The 19,566-nt window shown below is 56.5% G+C and overlaps 3 protein-coding genes across 42 annotated transcripts; 2 read left to right on the top strand and 1 right to left on the bottom strand.

Moving 5' to 3' along the window:
* Positions 1–1,198: 1,198 nt before the first annotated feature.
* TMEM205 (transmembrane protein 205) lies at positions 1,199–4,196 on the bottom strand. 7 transcript variants are annotated; one of them, XM_049098514.1, is made up of 5 exons: positions 4,143–4,196; positions 3,818–3,901; positions 2,844–2,952; positions 2,574–2,737; positions 1,199–1,621 (listed from the first exon to the last, which is right to left on the bottom strand). In XM_049098514.1, exons 3-5 carry the CDS (start codon positions 2,941–2,943, stop codon positions 1,259–1,261), a joined length of 627 nt encoding a protein of 208 aa, XP_048954471.1. In that variant the 5' UTR covers positions 2,944–2,952; positions 3,818–3,901; positions 4,143–4,196; the 3' UTR covers positions 1,199–1,258. The 7 variants fall into 7 exon arrangements, with proteins under 7 accessions (XP_048954471.1, XP_048954472.1, XP_025313395.1 ...); XM_049098515.1 differs by lacking the exon at positions 4,143–4,196 and having other exon boundaries at positions 3,710–3,831; XM_025457610.3 differs by lacking the exons at positions 3,818–3,901; positions 4,143–4,196 and adding an exon at positions 3,710–3,763 and having other exon boundaries at positions 1,199–1,564.
* On the top strand, positions 3,789–9,891 carry CCDC159 (coiled-coil domain containing 159). 22 transcript variants are annotated; one of them, XM_049098498.1, is made up of 13 exons: positions 3,789–3,925; positions 5,491–5,609; positions 5,720–5,943; positions 6,674–6,707; positions 7,010–7,098; positions 7,181–7,262; positions 7,454–7,649; positions 8,243–8,328; positions 8,405–8,481; positions 8,821–8,942; positions 9,154–9,236; positions 9,546–9,659; positions 9,820–9,891. In XM_049098498.1, the coding sequence occupies exons 1-13, from the start codon at positions 3,915–3,917 to the stop codon at positions 9,822–9,824; spliced, it is 1,242 nt and encodes a 413-aa protein (XP_048954455.1). In that variant the 5' UTR covers positions 3,789–3,914; the 3' UTR covers positions 9,825–9,891. The 22 variants fall into 22 exon arrangements, 19 of the variants coding, with proteins under 19 accessions (XP_048954455.1, XP_048954456.1, XP_048954463.1 ...); XM_049098499.1 differs by having other exon boundaries at positions 3,795–3,932; XM_049098497.1 differs by having other exon boundaries at positions 3,797–3,925; positions 5,519–5,609; positions 8,261–8,328.
* A 148-nt stretch (positions 9,892–10,039) lies between these two features.
* On the top strand, positions 10,040–18,747 carry PLPPR2 (phospholipid phosphatase related 2). 13 transcript variants are annotated; one of them, XR_003140888.3, is made up of 11 exons: positions 10,040–10,542; positions 11,788–11,908; positions 12,749–12,828; positions 13,546–13,734; positions 13,844–13,979; positions 14,785–15,056; positions 15,991–16,167; positions 16,737–16,843; positions 17,168–17,219; positions 17,353–17,455; positions 18,117–18,257. XR_003140888.3 is itself a non-coding variant. In XM_025457580.3 (11 exons), exons 2-11 carry the CDS (start codon positions 11,866–11,868, stop codon positions 18,730–18,732), a joined length of 1,818 nt encoding a protein of 605 aa, XP_025313365.1. In that variant the 5' UTR covers positions 10,040–10,494; positions 11,788–11,865; the 3' UTR covers positions 18,733–18,747. The 13 variants fall into 13 exon arrangements, 12 of the variants coding, with proteins under 12 accessions (XP_025313365.1, XP_048954446.1, XP_048954444.1 ...); XM_025457580.3 differs by having other exon boundaries at positions 10,040–10,494; positions 16,737–16,859; positions 17,141–17,219; positions 18,117–18,747; XM_049098489.1 differs by having other exon boundaries at positions 16,737–16,859; positions 18,117–18,747.
* Positions 18,748–19,566: the final 819 nt, after the last annotated feature.

Below are 19,566 nucleotides of genomic sequence, written 5' to 3'. Positions count from 1 at the left end.
CTCAGTGGTTGAGCGTCCGCCTTCCGCTTGGGTGGTGATCCCAGGATCCTCAGATCGATCGAGCTTCCCATCGGGTTCCCTGCGGGGAGCCTGCACCTCCCTCTGCCTGTTTTTCTGCCTCTCTATGTACTCTTACGGATAAATAAAATCTTTTTTTTTTTTTAATTTTTATTTATTTATGATAGTCACAGAGAGAGAAGGAGAGAGAGGCAGAGACATAGGCAGAGGGAGAAGCAGGCTCCATGCACCGGGAGCCTGATGTGGGATTTGATCCCAGGTCTCCAGGATCACGCCCTGGGCCAAAGGCAGGCGCCAAACCGCTGCGCCACCCAGGGATCCCAGATAAATAAAATCTTTAAAAAAAAATTGCTACCTCACAGGACTGTGTGAAGGCTCTGACCTGAGTTAGGATCTCGAAAGTGCGATGCCCCACCCTAAAGTGGTCTAGGTCCCTGCGAAATACCCTGAAGGGCTCTTAGAATTAAACCGTTTACAGGTAAGGAAATGGAGCCTCAGAGAAGGGCACCTCTTTGACTGAGGCCACACAATGACGAAATTCTCACATCCAGGCTCAGGTGAGGCTCCAGAATTTTCTTCAAGCCATGAGAACATCTGCGGGCTTTGCTGGAGTCAAATCCCAGCAACTACACCTAAAGCCACTTGAACTCTGAATCTCCATTGCTTCATGGGAACAATTGTAGCTCCCTCCAAGGGCTGCCACATGGGTGAATGGAGAGGACATGCATCAGGAAGGGCCACCATATGATCAGTAACAAGCAGCCCCAAGGTCTCCATGGCACTCGACACCCAAGGTGTTCTTCTCACTCACACTGGTCATTGTGGTGAAGGAAAAATGTAGCTAATCATGCACTGGCTTGTACACTTCTCTTTGGAAGTGACTCTGTTCACATTTCCTTGGCCAATTTGGCAAGTCATGCAGCCATCCCCAGTGTCAATGGGGTGGGAAATACAATCAAATCAGCTATTGTTATAATAATACATGGTACATACGATGGTTAGTGCCATGCCTGGCACACAGCAGGTACTCAGTAAATGGACACTTTACAGGAAGAGCTTAGGGTCGGTAATGACTAACACTCCAAATCCTGCCACATGAATATGGTAACGAAGGCCCTCAGCTCTACCTTCGCCCACCCCTCTTCCTGCTTTCCAGTTGGGAGAAGAATGACAGCAGCCATTTCCAAAGAAGCGTTTATTAACATTTGGGGCCTCAGCGGGGCCAGAGAGGAAGTGGGTGCTAGAGGCTCCTGAGGCTCAGGGCAAGGCCTGCAAGACAGATCCCATTGCTCAGGAGGCAGCCCAGATTGCAAATGGAAGACAGGCCATGGTAGCGGAAAAAGGTCTGGCGGAGGACACTGTACTTGGGGTCTTGCCCTCGCAGCTGGCGGTAGGGGTCGGGGCCCTGGTGGCTTCCAGGCACCTCCCCACCCAGGCCCCGCTCCTTCTCCACTGTGTGCAGGGCCCACATGGCAGCTGTGGTGCGAGGCTCCAGCCAGCGGGCGTTGATAGTGGACAATGTGAGGCTCAGGAACAGCAGGCAGAGCTGGTAGGGTGGTGGAAGGAGGACAAGGTGAATCATGCCGAGGGGGCAGGAGGGATCCTAGGGAGGGTCCTCCTGCGTCCTCAAAGTCCAGAGGTGGGTGGGAGACAGTATTAGGTCAAAGCCAGGCCTCCCTGTCCTTCTCCAAACCCAGTCTAGAGGCCCAAGCAGAGCTCCCGGCTCCTAGCTTTCATACCCTAAAACCAGCAGCTCCAGCACCACGTCCTCTATTCTCTCCCAAAACCTTCTGAGCCTCTCCTCCTCTGATACCCAGACTGGAAGTTTCCACAACACAGCCTTGCCTCCTCCCCTCCTGCTGCCCCAAACTGGGGGCATCTCAGGGCAGAACCTCTCTTCCCCAAATTGGGCAGAGCACCAGAACTGTCCCCCACCACCGGCCAAAAAGAGCCTAAGACAGGGCCCATCTCCTCTATGGTCCCTGCCCAGACTCCAGAAACTGAGATTGGGCCCACAGGAGTGAATAGAAAGTCCTTGAGGTTCCAGTTACCCATAATCCTCTCCTGACTCTTTGGGATTATTCTTGAAATCCTTGTCAGGCCTCACCTGCCCACATCTGAGGAACATAACAGGGGCAGGGGGAGGGCAGGATGCAGAAATATGAGATGCAGAGATGGTTTCCTGCCTTGTGGCTGGGAAAATGTGTGGATGGGAGTGGGGGATTGTAAATTCCCAGTCAGGCTGGTTTTTAAACAAAGAGCTGGGGTCACTGCCTGAACCCAGCTGAGTCACCACAACTTGGCAGCAGGCCCAGCCAGGGGAAAGAGAAGGAGCAGCAACCAGCAGAGACACACTGAGGGATAGAAAGGGCTGCTAGGGATGGTTGTGCAGGCTGTGCACTGCTCAAGGGTATCCAGAGCCCAGTTTGGCACCCACCAGGAAGGTGTAGTTGCTTGTTTTTGTTTTTTAAATTCTCACAAAGGTGTAGCCATAGGTACTAAGTGGGGTCCTGGGAACGGGTCTCCAGAGGGCAGTGGAGCCCAAGCCCGCATACCTGGCTGGTCTCCCAGAATGTGAGCTGAGCCCAGGCATGTTGTGAAGCCAAGATGCAGAGGTTGATGAACGCACAGCCCATGGAGATGTGAAAGTATAAAGGGAAGAGTTTGCTTTGCACCAGGCCGAAGGTATGTCGGGGAAGGTTTCGGAAAAGCTGGAAGCCTGTGGGGGTACAGTGAGCCACATGCCTGTTAGGACACTTCCAGGTCCCCCTCTCATTCTTTTTTCCACCCTGGGTACCCATGACGTCCAGGTGGGGGGTCCCTACCTGAGATGAAGGTCACCCACATTTGCATGCCCCACGCCCCTGACAAGACCAGTAGATGGACCATCTTAGTCAGGCTTCCAGGATTCCCGCCTTCCTCCATCTTGCAGGCCTGGGAAAAAGGCACCGGGTGTCCCAGAGTTTTACCCTTGCCCCATGGTCTTCAGCCTGTGAGCCTGCTCGAGGCCAGGATCACGGCCAACCCAGGAGAGATCCAGGGATACCAGCCCGGGGAATGGGGGTGGGGAAGACCCAGAACAATCCCGAGACAACCTCTAGCCCAGTCTCTCCAAATGTCAGCCCTCAGGATCTCAGGCTTTCAGGACCCCCAGCATCCACGCCGTCTCCGAGACTCGAAAATTTCAGTTAGCCCCAGCAGCTCAAACTCCCAGCCCTGGGTATTCAGAGATTCCCCGCGGGGACTCCCCCAAATCAGCCCAGGGACCTAACTGTAACCGTAAGGACGCCTGCTGTCATCTCAGGATCCCAGATATCACTGTGAAGGTCCCCAAAGCACCCCTGGACACCCCCATCTAATGCTGGGAAACCCCAAATCTCACGCCGAGGACACCGACCCTATCACTGCACCCAGACCTCAACCCGCAGCACCCAGGAACCCGAGAACAGGCGTGCCGGGGCCAGATCTCGGGGGCCGGGCGGGCTGGGCCAGCTACCTCGCTCCGGCGCTCCCAGGTGGCCCGCGGACCTCTTCAGTCACCTCCAAGAATTCATCCCGCCTCCCAGCTAAGCCTGAAGCCAATTGGACGGTAGAGCTGCCGCCTCCCGCACCGCCCTCCTTAGATACGGACTAATCGATTAGCGGAAACCAGCTGGAATCCCGCCCCCTCGTCTGGATTTTATCCAATTACATCGCGGCTCCTAAGATCTGCGGAAGCGGGAAGGCGCCAATAAGGTCTTGGGCTGCATCGGCGGGGGCGGAGCTAAAATGCCAGCCACACCCCTCTCTGTGACTCTACCTTTAGGCTTTGCGCGTTTTAATGCGATGGTGTCCCCACGGGATCAAATTTCAGCGTCACAGCTGGGGACTGGCATCGCGGTCCCTGAGGGGAGAGCATGAGCAGGTGGTATGTGGTAGGTGGGGGGGGAAGGGGGTCTGGAGCCCGGCGGGCGCAGGATTCTCGGCCCGGGGGGCGGGGCTCAGGCTAATGACTCCGCCCCCTTCCCCCTCGAATTCTCCCGGAGACAGCGGGAGAAGCAGTTGATGTGGAAGGGGAAGGGGGAAGATTAAGGGGGAGACGTGGGGGGTGGGAGGGTGGGGGTGGGGTGGGCTCGACTGGGTACCAGTCTGCAGTTGGAGCTCAAAAACACATCTTCCCTCTTCCCTTTCAAGCCTCCCAGGGCTCCTGGGGTCCCCAGTTTCCCAGGTTGCCAGTGTGACGTTCCGAGAACAGTTTCCCACTATTGTATGTCAGGCACTGGCATAGATTAATTTACTTAATCACAGCAACCCAGCGAGGTGGATCGTATGACATCCCATTTTTTATAGTTGGGGACACTGAGGCATGGAGACGATCGGTAACTCTCCAACATCACACAGCCGGGAAGGGGCGGAGCTAGGATTTGAACCCAGGCCACCCAGGTGGAGAGGCCCCCCGCTTAATCATCCTGCTGTACTGTCTCTGCAAGTGCGGGCCTTCCGAGACAGAGATACTTGAAGGGGTGGCCTAGAACATTTCAGGCTGAGGAAAAGCTCCTATATCACGACATGGGTGTGAAGACCCAGTGAGTGCCTAGGATGGTGCCCAGCACTCAGTAAGGTGCTCAGAAAATAGGAACTTAAAAAAAAAAAAAAAAAGGATTAGGGAAGATTTCACAGAGGAAACGTTGAGGAGAGCGTTGAAGGGTGTATAGCTGACTTCCAGGAGGACTGGGCCAGAGGGAGGACACCAGACAGCCCAGCAAGGGCAGAAGAGAAAGCCCTGGAGGGTGGGCTTTCTAGCTGAGCGTGCATCAGGACAAAATGCCCTTCACCTGGAAGTTTTTCCAGACAGGCCTGCCCCAGGTCCCCATCTGTGCAGCCCTGACAACACTGGAATGTTGAACAGGGGGTGTGAATGTGAGACCCAGAACTGGGTTTTCTCCCGTTCCTAGCCTCACCTAGGACAGGGCTTCAGCTCCAGTTCTGCTAACATTTACTGGATAGATATGCCCTGCCCCTCCTGCTCATGCTCTATGGCTCCCACTTGGGAGCCAGACCTCAACTTCCCTGCCTGGCTTTCCATCCCTTGCTTGAACCGCCCTGCTAGCCTCCTACTGGTTCCTCTTGGACCCTACCTTCCACCATCCTGAATTTACTAGCATAGAGCATGTGGTTCCATGCCTCTGAGCTTTTGCCCATGCTGTTTCCTGCCAGGAATGCCCTTCCTTTGGTTCCCAATGTTAAGATCCTTTTTTGCTTTTAGGCTCTTCTGAGGCCTCACTCACTCCTGTGAGGGTCTTCTGGATCCTTCTCACTACCCCGCCCAATGCCTAGGGCTGGGATCATCTTTCATCCAGCTTCTGCTCCTGCCATAACTGGGAGGCCCTGTGTTCAAGGCTGAGGCCTCTCTGGGGGTATTAGGGGAAGGTCTGGGAGTGTCAGGACATGAGGGCTGGTCTCAGTGCAGCCCCCTGTCCCCCCTTGTTGAAGCGACCCTCTTCTGGCTGGCCTACCCCAGGACCCTGACTACTCTCTGCCCTGCTGCTGCTCATCTCCCTTGCCCTCCAACGTGTGTTTGCCTGCTCACAGGAAGGGTGACAAGTACTGGGGTTTGTTGAGGGGCTTCCCTGGGGCTGGGGAGCTGGGAGGGGCTGGAGTGCTCTGGGCTGGTCCTCAGAAAAGCCTCCCCCACCATTCTCCCAACCCCACCCCCTGTCAGGCTCTTCCTCAGACAAGACCTTGGATTATACGATTCACTGGTCCAGGACCCCAGAGCCAGAGATCTTGGGGCCAGCTCCTGAGAACACAGTGCCGGGTATAGACTGGAGGCTAGAGAGAGACTTGGAGCCTCAGTTGTCTGGGTCTCCCATCATCCAAAACCCAGACTCACAGGAACAGTGTAATGACCAGGACCTTCTGAAGAGGCATCAAAACATCGCTAAGGTCACCCCCACCTGGGAAACCCCTCCCAGCCACACCACAATCTGCTACTGTGGGGCTTAGGGAGGGGGCCGTGGCAGTGGGTGGTGTGTGGGGGTCTTTCTCAGGAACCCTCACAATGTGTGACTTCAGCACCAAGAACAGCACCCAACGCTCAGCCCGCCGACACTAAAAACATCTTGAATGAATGGATGAAGGGATGTGCGATTGCGTTTCTTAGTCGGTCTTGTCTGTGATATTTTGTGGGTATGAGTGCCTGTGTGGCTGTGTGGCTGTGGTCATGCTTGTGTGTCTGAGTTGGGTGTAAGTGGATGCCCTGGGCCTTACCACCTGGCACGCATGGCTGTGTCTGAGCTTGTGTGGCCATAGTTGTGTTTTGATTATCATGTGTCACTGTGCCTCAATGCTGTTGGAGCTCCCTGGAGACATTGTCTATGTTATTTGCCTTTAAGGAGGAGGGTCATTACCTGAGCCCAAGCCAGAGACAGGGCTCCACAGGTGTGCTGTCAGGGGCAGCCCCAGGCCTGCACACATAGGGGACAAACCACACAAGCATACTTTTGACCATGTGTGGGCTAGTCAGGGTGGGGTGGGGTGGCATGCCCATGCATGGAGGCAGCTTTGCCTGCACTCTGTAGACCCAACTCCTACCCACCCCCCACACAATGGGTTGGGATGTGCAAGGAGAAGCACAGGGATGAATCTGTACTACCCTCATGTCCCCCTTTCCTAGAAGCCCTTGGAGACCAACTCTTCCAAAACCAAAGGTGAGAACCCTCCCTCCCAACAAGGCTATGTGCAGATGACCTGCCAGTTCTTACTTCCACCCTCTGGCCTCGCCTGGGAGGAGCCACAATATTGCTGCCCACTTAGCCCTGTCCCAGCCTCAGCTGAGTCTTGCCCCTGACCTTGTGACCCACTCCTGTCCCAACCTTAGCCTCAACAGACCCCAGCTTTTTACTTTGCGCCCACCCCTCTCCCTCCTCTGAGCTTCTGCTGACCTCTGACCTGACCTCACCCCCTGCCCCCACCACTCCTAGCCTCAGCTGACCCTTACCTCTGCTCATAGTTAAGTCCACCATGATGATTCCTGACTCCCAGAAGCTCCTGCGATGCGAACTGGAGTCACTTAAGAGCCAGCTACAGGCCCAGACCAAGGTGAGGCTCCTCTGCCCTGCCCTCAGCAAACTTTGGCCCTATTCCCTTGCTCCTGCCCCCAAGCCTGATCTCTTCCCTGCAGGCTTTTGAGTTCCTAAACCACTCAGTGACCATGTTGGAGAAGGAGAGTTGCCTGCAGCAAATCAAGATCCAACAGCTTGAAGGTGAGAACTGGCCAAGGGTCAAAGTCAGGCTAGAGGCTGGATGCTGTTGGGGTCAGCTGGATTAGCCCAAGGTGAAAGAAGCTGAGTGTGTCTAGGTTCAGAGTCAGGTCTGTCCAGGTTTAGGGTGAGCTGGGTTCAAAGCTGGGCTCAGGGGTGGTTGGGGCTCAGTCATGATCCCATCTAATCTGCAGAGGTGCTGAGCCCTATGAGCCGCCTCACAGAGAAGGAGGGACACAAGTGGGGCTTGGAGCAGGGACAGCAGGAACTGTATGGGGCCCTGGCTCAAGGCCTTCAGGGGCTCCAAAAGACCCTGCGTGACAGCGAGGAGGTGCAGAGGGCCCGCACCACACGCTGCCTACAGCTGCTGGCCCAGGAGATCCGGGACAGGTGGGCATCACCAGGAGGGCAGCCTGGAAGCTGTGGGAGGGAAGGGAGGCTGGGGAGAGGGAACCAAAGGTGGGATGTGGGATGAGGCAAATGGGAGAGGCCTGAGTAAGGTAGCCAGGGGGTCTGGGAAGGCTTGAGGGACAAGACTGGGGGATGAGGGGGCGGTGGAGAGGTATGGGAATCTGGGAGGCCAGAAGGCAGGGAAGACAGGAAGCTGGAGATGGGATGGGGAGGGAGGCCAGGGGTTCAGGAAACTGGAGGTGATATGGGAAGTTGGAAGGCAGAGAGATTGAGGGTGGCAGAGGCTGGGGAGTATGGGAGGTCTGAGGTGACAGGGGCCAGGCAAAGAGAGGCTGAGAGAATGGGAAGCTCGAGGTCAGGAGGAGAGGACACAGGGCTGGGGGAGTGGACGTGTGGGAGTAGCAGCAGGAGGGGCAAGCTGGGCAGGCAGATTGGGGGAAGGGACAGACCCTGGGGGGATGGGTAGCTGGGACAGGAGATGGGAACAGATGGGAACAGGAGAGTTGGAGGAGACATGAGGAGGCAGGTTGGCAAATGTGAGGCCAAAGGCTGAGCAGGGAGTGTGGGTCTAGGCTGCACTATCCCCTCAGCAAGAAGTTCCTGTGGGAGGAGCTGGAGCTGGTGCGGGAGGAGGTGACCTTCATCTATCAGAAGCTCCGTGAGTGCCTGGAGCCCACGGCCAGGAGGGGGGTTCTTCTGCAGCTCTGGCCCCCCTGAGTCCCCTCCCCCCACAGAGGCTCAGGAGGAGGAGATCACAGAGAACCTGATGAACATCCAGAAGATGCAGAAGACACAGGTGAAGTGCCGCAAGGTGAGCAGAGAGGGTGGGACCCTGGTAAGTTGGGGACATGGGACTCTGCTGGCCTCCACCTTCGGACTGGTGCCAGAAGGGCTAGGTTCCAATCTCAGCTCGGCCACTTAACTGCTGTGTGACTGCGGCCAAGTCACTTCACTTCTCTGGGCTTCAGTTTCCTCATCTGTATGATGGGCATGACTTGGCATCCCTACCTGAAGGGGTAGCTGCGTGAACTGTATGTTAAACACTTTGAGGGCAGCCTGGCATGTAATAAGTGCTAAGTAAGGATCACTTTTCACCATTATTGTTATTACTATTGTCGTCTCACACACACCTCCCACCCCCTGGCCTCAGGTCCTGACCAAGATGAAGCAGCAGGGGTATGAGACATCCAACTGGCCGGAGACTGAGGAGATGCCACCAGGAGGCAGTGGCTCCTGGAGGGATGACCTCCAAAAGGAACTGAGTGACATATGGTGATGTCCTGTTCCCACTCTAACCTCTGACTCCTGAACCTCATCTTTCTTGCCCTCCTACAAATCAGATCAAGCAATGACTACCAGAACCTGGAACCCACCTGAATCCAGGCCTCCCTTTACCCCCAGCCCCTGATCCCCAGCATGTCCCCCACCCAGCCCTGAGGAGTCAGAAGTTTCCCAGGATCCCCAGCTCCCCATCTCCCTGCAGGTCCGCTGTACACTTGCTGCAGAACTCCTTTGATGGCTTCACCATGTCCACAGGGGGCTGCCCCAGGGCCTCGAACCTCAGGGGTGAGGGGCAATGAGGTGCACTCTGGGTTGTGGGGAGGTCATGTTCAGAGGCTGTATTTGGGGGTCATATATGTTGGGTCTTGTTCTAGGGTCACTCAAGGATTTCCATCCTGGGGTCACTCAAGGTCACTGGGATCTTTTTGGGGACCAGTGGGGTAAAATTCAAGGGTCACTGAGGTCATACTTTGGTATCATGTTGGGTCACATTCAAGTGACATAAGGGACACTGGCCCTTGATCATGATCCCACTCATGGGTCACACTCAGGTTTGTGGGTGAAAGGCCAGAATTGCACCTGTCCCTCCCACAGGCTACAAGGGGCACCGAAGCTTGTGTCCTCAGCTCCCCTCGTGGGACTCAGACTCAGACTCAGACCAGGACCCATCCCAACCACCGTTCAACAAGAGCCGCTCCTTCCCACCTGGTACGGATCCTCCCCTGCCTCACCCCACCTTTCCTCTCCTGGCCGGCCCTGGAATGCTGCAGTATGGACCCTCCCAGCTCCCAACCTGGGCATCTGCTCCCTGACCTCCAGCCGTGGGGTCCTCTGGACTAAGCTGGGCCCTCATCCACTCTCTCCACAGCCTGAGCAGCGGGGACTGCTCTCCCTGAAGACCCCTCCAGAGAGAAAATAAACTAGCCACGACCCTCTTCCACCTGTGGACTGTTGCTCCTGATGCTTCCCCCACACACACACATCCGGTTTACTTTCCAGTGTTGGGGAGGGTGTGGGGGCCCCAGAGGCTGTTCAGGATGTGTAGATTTAGGGTCAGGGGAGTGTGAGGCCAAATTTAATATATAACAAGGTCAGGGGTCCAGATATGAGTATACAGACAGGCTCTTGAACACTGGCCAGCAGGGATCCTTTCTGGGGGGGCCCTGGCGCTCTAGTCCACTGCCCAAAAGGGGAAACTGAGGCACAGGAAGGGAGGGTCGAGGTTCAGGGTCACGCTCTCACCCTGCCCTCCTCTTCTCCTCAGCGCCCCCACCGCCTAGTTCTCTCTCAACCTGCATCCTTCATTCCCTCCCAAATTTGTCTTAACACTTTCTCGGGTCCCCAAGAGCAACAGAGGCCCCGCCCCGGACCATGCTAATGAGACGCCGCGGGTCCCCGCCCCACGGATTATGCAAATGAGGCGCTCGGAGGCCCCGCCCCTCGCCCCTTCGCTGAGTCTGCGCGGCGCGGCCGGCCGACGGCGTCTCCCACCGCTCCGTCCGCCCGCGGGGCCTGCCGTCCGTTGGTTCGTCCTGCCGCCCAGGTGACGTCTAAGCGGAGCGGGGCCTCAAACCGTGACAGCCTCGACCCGGTGAGGGAGAGGGGCTTGGGGCGCTCCCGGCACCCCCCCTCGCGGGCTACCGACCCTCGGTCTGTGTGTCCGGCCAGGGTTCAGCTCCTGCGGGTCGGGTCCCCTGTGGGTCCGGCGCGGGGAGGGGGAGGGGAGGCCGTGAGCTGGGGCTTGAGAACCGGGCTCGGGGAGGGGAGCGTGGAGAGGGGACCCCGGGCCGGAGAAGCCAAGCGGCGGTGGTGAGGGTGGTTGTGATTGTGTGGTTGTCGTTTTGTGTCAGTGTGTGGTTGTATAACTGTAATTGTGCGGCTTTGGGGATGCCTGTGTGGTCTGTGTGGTGTATGTGTGACTCTCCTGTGGCTGTCATTGTGTGGCTGTCATCATGGGTGTCACTCTGAGGGTGTGTGGCTGTGTTGTTGTGACTGCGCTCCCTGTGAGTGTGTCTGTACGGTTGTGTGCATATGACTGCCATTGTGTGTTCCTTGTGATGGTGTGTGGGGGCCCATTTATGTTTCTGTGTGTGGCTGTGCTCATGCGCCTTTCTTGTGTGGCTTGGCGTGCAAATCCGTGTCATGGTCCACGTATGTGCCCTTGTGTGGCCATGTGGCTGAGCTGTGGATGACATCGTCTCTCCTATGAGTGTCTGTGTGGATGAGAGACTGTTAATGTGTATGGCTGTCATTGAGTGCCTGGTAATTGGGGGTGTGACTCTGTGACCGGTTTGTGACCCCCATTGCGTGTGGTGACTCTTTTTGATGTAACTCTTAAGTGTGTCGGGAGCCCTGAGGCTATGTCCCTGATGATAGTGAGGTGGGTGCTTGTGTGGGGCTGTATGCGGGGCTGTGAAGTGTGTGAAGGACCTCCTCTTGTGTCCCTGTGACTGTGTGTGTGTGTAGGGGGAGGTTGTTTGATCTGTGTGGGTGTCAGTGACAGGCCGTGTGCACACTGTGCCATGTGTGTGAGTGTACAGTTGTGTGTAGTGGGTGTTGGGCACCTGTCTGAATGAGCAGGCCTGTCTTGTTCACCACAAGCAGAGTGCCTAGAACCCAGCAGGCACTGGATCCTTGTTGGTGGGATGGACACATGCTATACTGTGTGTGTGTGTGTGTGTGTGTGTGTGTGTGGTGTTTGAGATGGAAGTTGTGGCTGAGTTGTGTATTCTAGGGATGCCAGCATGTGTTATTGTGTCTCTGGAAGGGTGAGGGGCCGTGGCCAGGTGGGCATCTGAGATCTCTGGTGACCCTCACCCCACATGTCACACTGCAGAGCAAGCTGCGTGGATGGGGCACTGGACCCAGAGTGCCTACCCTCACCTTCCTGGGCCTCAGTTTCCACATCTGTGCAATGGGGGTGACCATCCCTGCCCTGCTGGCCGCCAGGAGCGGCTGTGAGTCTGTGGGTGTGGCGGAGGCCTGTGGGAAGCCATAGGGCCCTTTCACAGGTGAGGTCAGCCTGGGAGAATGGGTCGAGCAGGTGTGTCTATGTTGGCCCATCAGTGCCGGGGACTGAGGTTAGATTGGGGGGTGTGGGGGCTTGTTGGGAGAAGATAGCCCCCTTATGATACAGAGAGGCAGACAAGCTGGGAAGAGGGGGAGAGGGAGAAGCAGCTGGGATAGAGGGAGGGCCTGGCCATCAGCCCGAACCAGTCAGGTGCAGCCCAGGGGGACAGGAGAGAGAGGCCCCTGTGGGCCATGGGGGAAGAGACTCAGAGGAGGACCCTGGCGGGGGGATGGGGTACACAGAACATGGGATGCCTTGTAAAGCACACGGGGAAAGAGGATGAGGTCCCCTAAAAACCCATGGGGTTTGTGAAAACTTCTAAGTGGGTCCTTCTCTATGGGCCCTTCTTAATGGGAGGGGTCCCATTAAGCTGGAGAAGTGTCTTCTAAAGGCTGAGGGGAGGTGACTTGTATGGTAAGGAGGAGTGGCCCTCCTGAAAGGCCTGGGGTCTGAATCTCCTATGTGGGCTCTCGGGGGAGAAGACCACTATAGAATCTCTGGGATCCCCGGTGGAGGATGAGCTGAGCTGGTGGTGTCAGGGGAGGCCGCCTACGGGCAGGGGCCTGGATATTCAGAGTCATGGCCAGAAGGCTCAGTGGGTGGAGCCCAGGCTCCTTTGTAGTAGTTCTGGGGCCCTGATGTGGCCAGAGGACTCTACTCAGGCAGGTGACCAGAGCCTCCCCCTAGACCCCGCCCTGGCCGTCCCATTCCCTCCCCACCTCCACAGGCCCGGCCTTCACCATGGCAGGAGGGAGACCTCAGCCGAAGAGGAGTTTCTCCATCATTCCCTGCTTTGTCTTCGTGGAGGTGAGGAACCCAGTAACTCTCACCCCCCCTTCCCACGCACCCCCAGGCTCCCTCCCAGACCCTCACGGGAAGGAGGCATGTTTAGAAGTGACACTCCCAGAGTTTCAATCCCTCTCTGCGCATCCTGACCGCAGAACTCTGGGCACCTCACGTACCCTCTTGAGTTTCGGTTTCCTTGGCTGTCAAATAGGCGCAATTAGGGTCCCTTTCTTCCAGGCCACTTATGAAAATAAAATGTATTAATTCATGGAAGACGTTTAATATGATGTGCTGCCCCCATTAACGGTTGTACTTCTGGGAGCTGCTAGCACTTCTACTAGTAGTATTATCTTTCCCCCTGTTGGTCTGGGCCCCAAAACCTGCGGATCCCTCTTTCTGATCTGAGCCCTGGCCCAGTCCTCCCTTGCTCTCTCCCATCCCATCTCTCCTTTCCATTCTACTAGCCCCTTCTCTTTCTCTTCTCCTCTCCCCTCCTCCTCTCCTGTCTTCTCTTTCTGTTTCTCTCTTTGTGCCTCCCAGGTCCAGACCATTCCCCACTTCTCTCTCTCTCTCTCTCTCTCTCTCTCTCTCTCTCAGCCTATGTATCTCCAGTCTTGATCTCTCTGTCTCTCCTCCCCATCTCTGTCTTTCTCCATCTCTGTTTCTCTCACCATGGCCCCGGATTGGACCTGAACTTGTCTCTCCTCTCTCTGTCTCCCTGCCATGACTGGGTGGCAGTCAGTGCTTCTGGGCATCGTGGTCCTGCTTGCCTACCGCCTGGAGTTCACGGACACCTTCCCCGTACACACCCAGGGGTTCTTCTGCTATGACAGTACCTATGCCAAGCCTTACCCAGGGCCTGAGGCTGCCAGCCGAGTGCCTCCTGCACTCATCTATGCCCTGGTCACTGCTGGACCCACCCTCACGGTGAGACTGGGGGTAGCCTTGGTCAGACCCAGGTGACAGGGGCCAGGTGGAAGTGGGAGGAGGGTTGGATTTGAAGGCCAGGAAGACCCTGCCTTGATCTTGCCCACAGATCCTGCTGGGGGAGCTGGCGCGTGCCTTTTCCCCCGCGCCACCCTCAGCCATCCCCATCATCGGGGAGAGCACCATCGTGTCTGGGGCCTGCTGCCGCTTCAGCCCCCCACTGCGGAGGCTGGTCCGCTTTCTGGGTGAGTGATGCGGCCAGGGGGCTCAGCAGAGGAGATATGGGTCAGATTCAGCCATAATAAGAATTTTATGGGGAAGAGGGCCTAGAACTGCCATGATGGTGACTTCTTGAGGCAAAGAGGGATGTGGCGAAGGCCAGGCAGAATGGAGGTTCTAGGGACAATGGTCCGGCCTAAGCCAACACTGGTGGCAACTGTGAGGGCCCCAGATTGCTACAAGGAGAGTCTTAAGGCAGAAAAGGGGAACGCAGGCCCAGGCCAAACACCAGCCCACCCTCCACCTCACCCCGAGCAGGAAGGGGAGACCCCGCTGTGCGGTCACAGCCACAGTTGGTGGCCATGGTACAGGAGAAGGGCAGAGCTCATACAAAATGGTAGTTCCTGTGACCAAGGGCTGATTGTGGGTCCAGGGAAAAAGTGATCAACTCAGTAATAGTGAGTCCAGGGCAGGTGTAAAGAGGCCCAGAAATGCCATCAGGATGGTCCTAGGAAGTTCCAGACATGGGCCCAATCCTGATGTAATGCTGTTGAGGGATCCTATCCCAGCTATATTAGGGTTCCAAGGGAGCATCCCCTCTTGACATAGTAGTAATCCAAGGGGGACAGAAGCAAGAGGCTCAAAGTACCCTCATGGTGGTCCCAAGAGGAGAGGACCTTGGCCCAGTGATAATGGTATATGGCTTTAGGGGGGTTCCCAGCTGTGTTAATGATGGTCACAGGAACAGGGTGCCCACATAGGGGCTCACAGGAGAAGGGCCCTGGACTATCAGGGGCCCAGCATGAACTCCTTCTCTCACCCCACCCCCAGGGGTCTACTCTTTCGGCCTCTTCACCACAACTATCTTCGCCAATGCGGGGCAGGTGGTGACTGGCAACCCTACGCCGCACTTCCTGTCCGTGTGCCGCCCCAACTACACGGCTCTGGGCTGCCCACCGCCCTCACCGGACAGGCCAGGGCCCGACCGCTTCGTCACTGACCAGGGTGCCTGTGCCGGCAGCCCCAGCCTGGTGGCCGCTGCGCGCCGTGCCTTCCCCTGCAAGGATGCCGCCCTTTGCGCCTATGCAGTCACCTACACAGCGGTGAGCCCCAGAATAGGGGCACAAAAGTGGGGGGTGGCCAGTGGGCAGGAGGCCACTCTAGGATGGAACCTCTGATTCCTTCCCAAGGTAAAGTCATTCCCTGGTGCTGTGACACTGTCCCTAGGGTGGCCCCACTCCTCTGCTGGCCTCCCAGAGTCTGAGTTTGTTGCTGTGTTCTTAACTATCTCTTTTGGGTCTGGCTGTGCCTCCTGGCCTAGGAATTGCCACACCCAAAGGAGGCTGTTGGCTCTGCCCTGTGGGACCAAAACTGGACTGGAGCACTGGACTCCATTCCCTGGAGCCTAGCCATGTCCCCACGATGCTGCAGGTCTTAGCCATTGGCTGGGAGGTTGGATGGGTGGGCTTCCAGCTTCGACCCCTGGAGCCTGGGATGGAGGAGCCCCTGCTTTGTCCTTGCCCTTTCCTGATCTGGCCATGCCCCTGACTTGACCCACTTGGGATATCCCCTGGCCTCAGCTTTTCCCTGGTTTGCACCTCCTGTGGCTTTGACTTCTTTTTCTGGCGCCCAGGACTAGCTTCTGTTCTTGTCAGTGGTCTCCTAGGGTTTGGGGATTCCACCTCCTGGAGTTCCTGGACCAGCCCCTTGGGCTTTGACTCCACCCTCTTGGTTTCTGAAGCTGTGTCTAACCTAGCAGACATCTTTCCCGATCTGTAAATGGTCCTGGGGATACCTGGGCCCCCAACTCTGTCCACTGCTTTTTGGTGCCCTGGCCATGCCCCCATCCCTGAAAGGCCCACTGGAGTGCGTGACTCCATCCCCAACCTCCTGTCCCCTGGAGCCCCTCGCCACAGCCTCCAGGCCCAATGCCACTCCTAGGGATTCTGACCACAGCCTCTAGTCCTGGAAGGCAGTGTCCACTTGGGTTCTGCAACTGGGCTGCTGTGTGTCCCCTGACTGGTCTGGCTCCCGCAGATGTACGTGACTCTGGTATTCCGCGTGAAGGGCTCCCGCCTGGTCAAACCCTCACTCTGCCTGGCCCTGCTGTGTCCCGCCTTCCTGGTGGGCGTGGTCCGCGTGGCTGAGTACCGCAACCACTGGTCCGACGTGCTGGCGGGCTTCCTGACGGGCGCTGCCATCGCAACCTTTCTGGTGAGCCACCTCGCCATCCATTCCAGTGTGGGAGACCCTCTATCAGCTCTCTGACCCTGGAAGCAGGACCACATGATAGTGAAGGGTGTGGACCCTGTGGTGACCTTGGACAAGTCCCTTAATCTTACTACTCTGCCTAGATGTTCTCATCTGAAAAGTGGGGTGACAGGGCCAGGACCAGGGTAAGATGAGTGAGGTCCTTGCTTTTGAGGGCAGAATCTAAAGGGCTGCCCAAACACTCCGTAATCAAGATAAATAATGTTTGAATGAGGTATATTTAAAAACCAAAATTCATGCAAAAACATAATGTCCAAAATATCAAAAACTTAAATGACAGGATCAGATCCTGCTTTGCACCATTTGGCTTTACTTGCCTCCCCCTAGTCAGGGCCCTGTGGAATAAATAACAGTAGTACCTACCTTTTAGTAAAATGGCACATAAATGTCTTGAGAAAATGTTGACTAAAAACCTGAGCCTCAGTTTCCTTATCTGAAAAATGGGGATGGTATGTACACAACTCCTATGTTATTGGCTTTGGGCCTCACATGTCTCTCTCGCTCTGTTCCAGGTCACCTGTGTCGTACACAACTTCCAGAGCCGGCGGCCCTCTGGCCGAAGGCTCTCCCCCTGGGAGGACCTGGGCCAAGCCCCCACCATGGACAGCCCCCTCGAAAAGTTAAGTGTGGCCCAGGTAAGGGGGGCCGGGGTCTCCTCCCGGCTGGAGAGGGTGGCGGGTGGAGGGGGGCCAAGGAGACAGGAAGTCAGGCAAAATGTTGGGGGGAGGGGTTCTTCAGGCCATGGGGAGATAGAGGGATTGCTTATCTCCGTGGACCTAGGTCCTGGGGGACAATCACCCCAAAGAGAAGGGTATGTTGTGGTTAATCCGGGAAAATTCAAGTTGCCTTTTCTACCGGGCTCTCCGCCTGATGAGCCCCCCATGGCTGTGGCCAGTGGGGCCCAGGGGGCCGCTAGCCCCTTCCCTCTGCCTCTTTGTCTCAGGAACCCGAGGCCTGCAGGCCGCATTCGACACCGGCACGGCTCACCCCATCCAGTGAGTGTCGAGGGAGTGGGGGGATAACCGGGGGGACTTCCAGGTCGCAGTCATTGCCACAGAGGTCTCGCCTATGCTCTCGTGGCCCTCTCCCAAGCTTTCTGATCCCCTGACCTCTGACCCTGACCCCCAGAGTCGCAGAACTGTGCCCGCCGTGGCCACCTGATCCCCAGCTGCGTGTCCTCCAGGGCTCCAGCCATGTGTTCGTCGCCCCGTGTGCCCCGCCCTCGATTGAGGTCTGAGCCGACGCCCCTGCCCCTGCCCTTGCCCCTGCCCGCACCAGCCCCCAGCCAGGGCCCCTCACCCTCCTCCCCTGGACCTGGGGGGCCGGGTGGGGGTGGCGGACGTGGTCGGAAGTTACTGCTGCCCACGCCCCTGCTTCGGGACCTGTACACCCTTAGCGGACTCTATCCCTCCCCCTTCCACCGGGACAACTTCAGTCCTTACCTGTTTGCCAGCCGTGACCACCTGTTGTGAGGCCCCACCACCCTCCCAGAATCAGCCAGGCCCCCATTCCTTCCCTGCCACACGTGTGTGTGCGTGTGCCATGTGAGTGCCAAAGCCCTCTGTGCACAAACCAGCCAAGCCTGGACATTAGAGGCTGGCTGGAAGGACATATGCGGGGGGCGCCCCCTGCCTCTCTTGCCCTCTGAGACATCCAAGTGGGCATAACTGGGAGGTGGGCCCTTGCCCCAGGACTGCTCTTTTAAGGGCCAAAACCTGACCCCATTGGCCATTGCTCAGCCAATGGGAGCCCCCAGTTCTAAAATTTCTACTTAAAAGGCGTTTACACCAACCAATGGGAGCCTCCCTTCACATCTTAGACTCCTCAGGCTAGAGGGTAACTCCAGTTAGTGTTCAGCGTCTGAACAACCAATAGGAGTCCTTGGTTTTCAGAATTTCTAGGATGGGTGGGTATGATTCCAGTCAATGGGGGACCGCCAATGCCCAAGCACGAGCAAAGGAGAGGAGGAAGATGGGGTCATCCTTTGTCATCGAATCATCTCTCCAAGTCAGAGAGTCCAGCTGGAGCATGGGGGCAGGTTCCCCCATGGCAGGGTCCTTGGGGCACCCCTTCCTCTCTCAGCTCCTCCCCCATGTGCAACCTCTCGCTCAGTCCCTCCCAACTCCCAACTTATACAGGGCTTGCCCCAGTTCAGAGGTTTTGGGGTTCAGGGTGCTGTGTCTCCCCTTGTCTGTGCCCAGGTTGCCCCAAACCCTTCTGTTATTAGGGCTATGGGAAGGGACTTTTTTTTTTTGCCTTGGAATCTCCCCTTGTTCTTTACACTGCCCCCACCCTGGGCCCCAGCCTCGTGCAGATGTGCCACCTTGCGGGGGGGCATGGGTGGAGCAGAGAGGACTCCCCTGCTCCAGGCAGCCAAAGGCAGTGGGCAGAGGAGACACTGCCCCCCTTTCCTGCCCCATCCTTAACTTTAATAAAGACCTGTTTGTAACAGAAGTTTGGCCACCTGCCTTCCTCCTCCCCGAGGTGTTGAGGTGTGGAAGAATTTAATTATGGGTACGTAGATAAGGTGAGATGGGGAGTGTGTTTATTGTCACTGTATATGAGGTGATCATGGAAAAGCAGTGTGGGGTCATTGAGCCAGCAACTTGGGTTTAAATCCTGGCTCAGCATTTCCTGGTTGCATGACTTCAGGAAAGTTAGTTAACCTCTCTGTTCTATTGTTTCTTCATCAGTCAAATGCAGACAGCCCCACAAGCTACATGTAAGACACACAAACATATGGTGAGAGACCTCACCTGACAGTCTCCTCCAGGCAGCTGGCCTGTTTCTGACTGTGGACAGGGTGCAGAGGACACAGGGAATAGGGTGAGGGCACTAGAAACCCCCCATGCCAACCCCACATGGGCCGCATGGATGAGAGCAAGGGTTCTGATTGTGACATTGTGCTGAGACCCAACCCTTGAGGACCCAGTGGAAACCAGGATGGTAGGAAGGGCACAGAGGCATAGACCTCCCCACAACCAACTGGTGGCTCTGAGGGGTATCAGACTGACAATTTGGGGCATGGAGTCATTCAGGAACCAGGAAAGAGTTATGTACTTCTCTTCCCCCCTCATTCTATTCATTCATTCGTTCATTCCATTCATTCATTCAACAAACACTGTGGATCATCTACTGTGTGTCAGGTGCTGTGTAGTAGGCACAAGAGGCTGTAGCAGGGAACAGAACAGACACAAATTTCTGCATCAGGGAGCTAACATTCTAATATGTGAGAGACAGACAAGATAAATAAGCTAGAGTCACAATTCCAAATTCCAAAAAGGCCTGAAAACCAAAATTTTTTCATAACCCATTTGTGGCAAAACCTGACCTTTACTGACA

The sequence above is a fragment of the Canis lupus genome, chromosome 20 (assembly GCF_003254725.2).
Source record: "Canis lupus dingo isolate Sandy chromosome 20, ASM325472v2, whole genome shotgun sequence".
Lineage (NCBI taxonomy): Eukaryota > Metazoa > Chordata > Mammalia > Carnivora > Canidae > Canis > Canis lupus.
The sequence above is the reverse complement of the archived record's forward strand: the minus strand, read 5'-3'. Positions and strand labels throughout refer to the sequence as shown.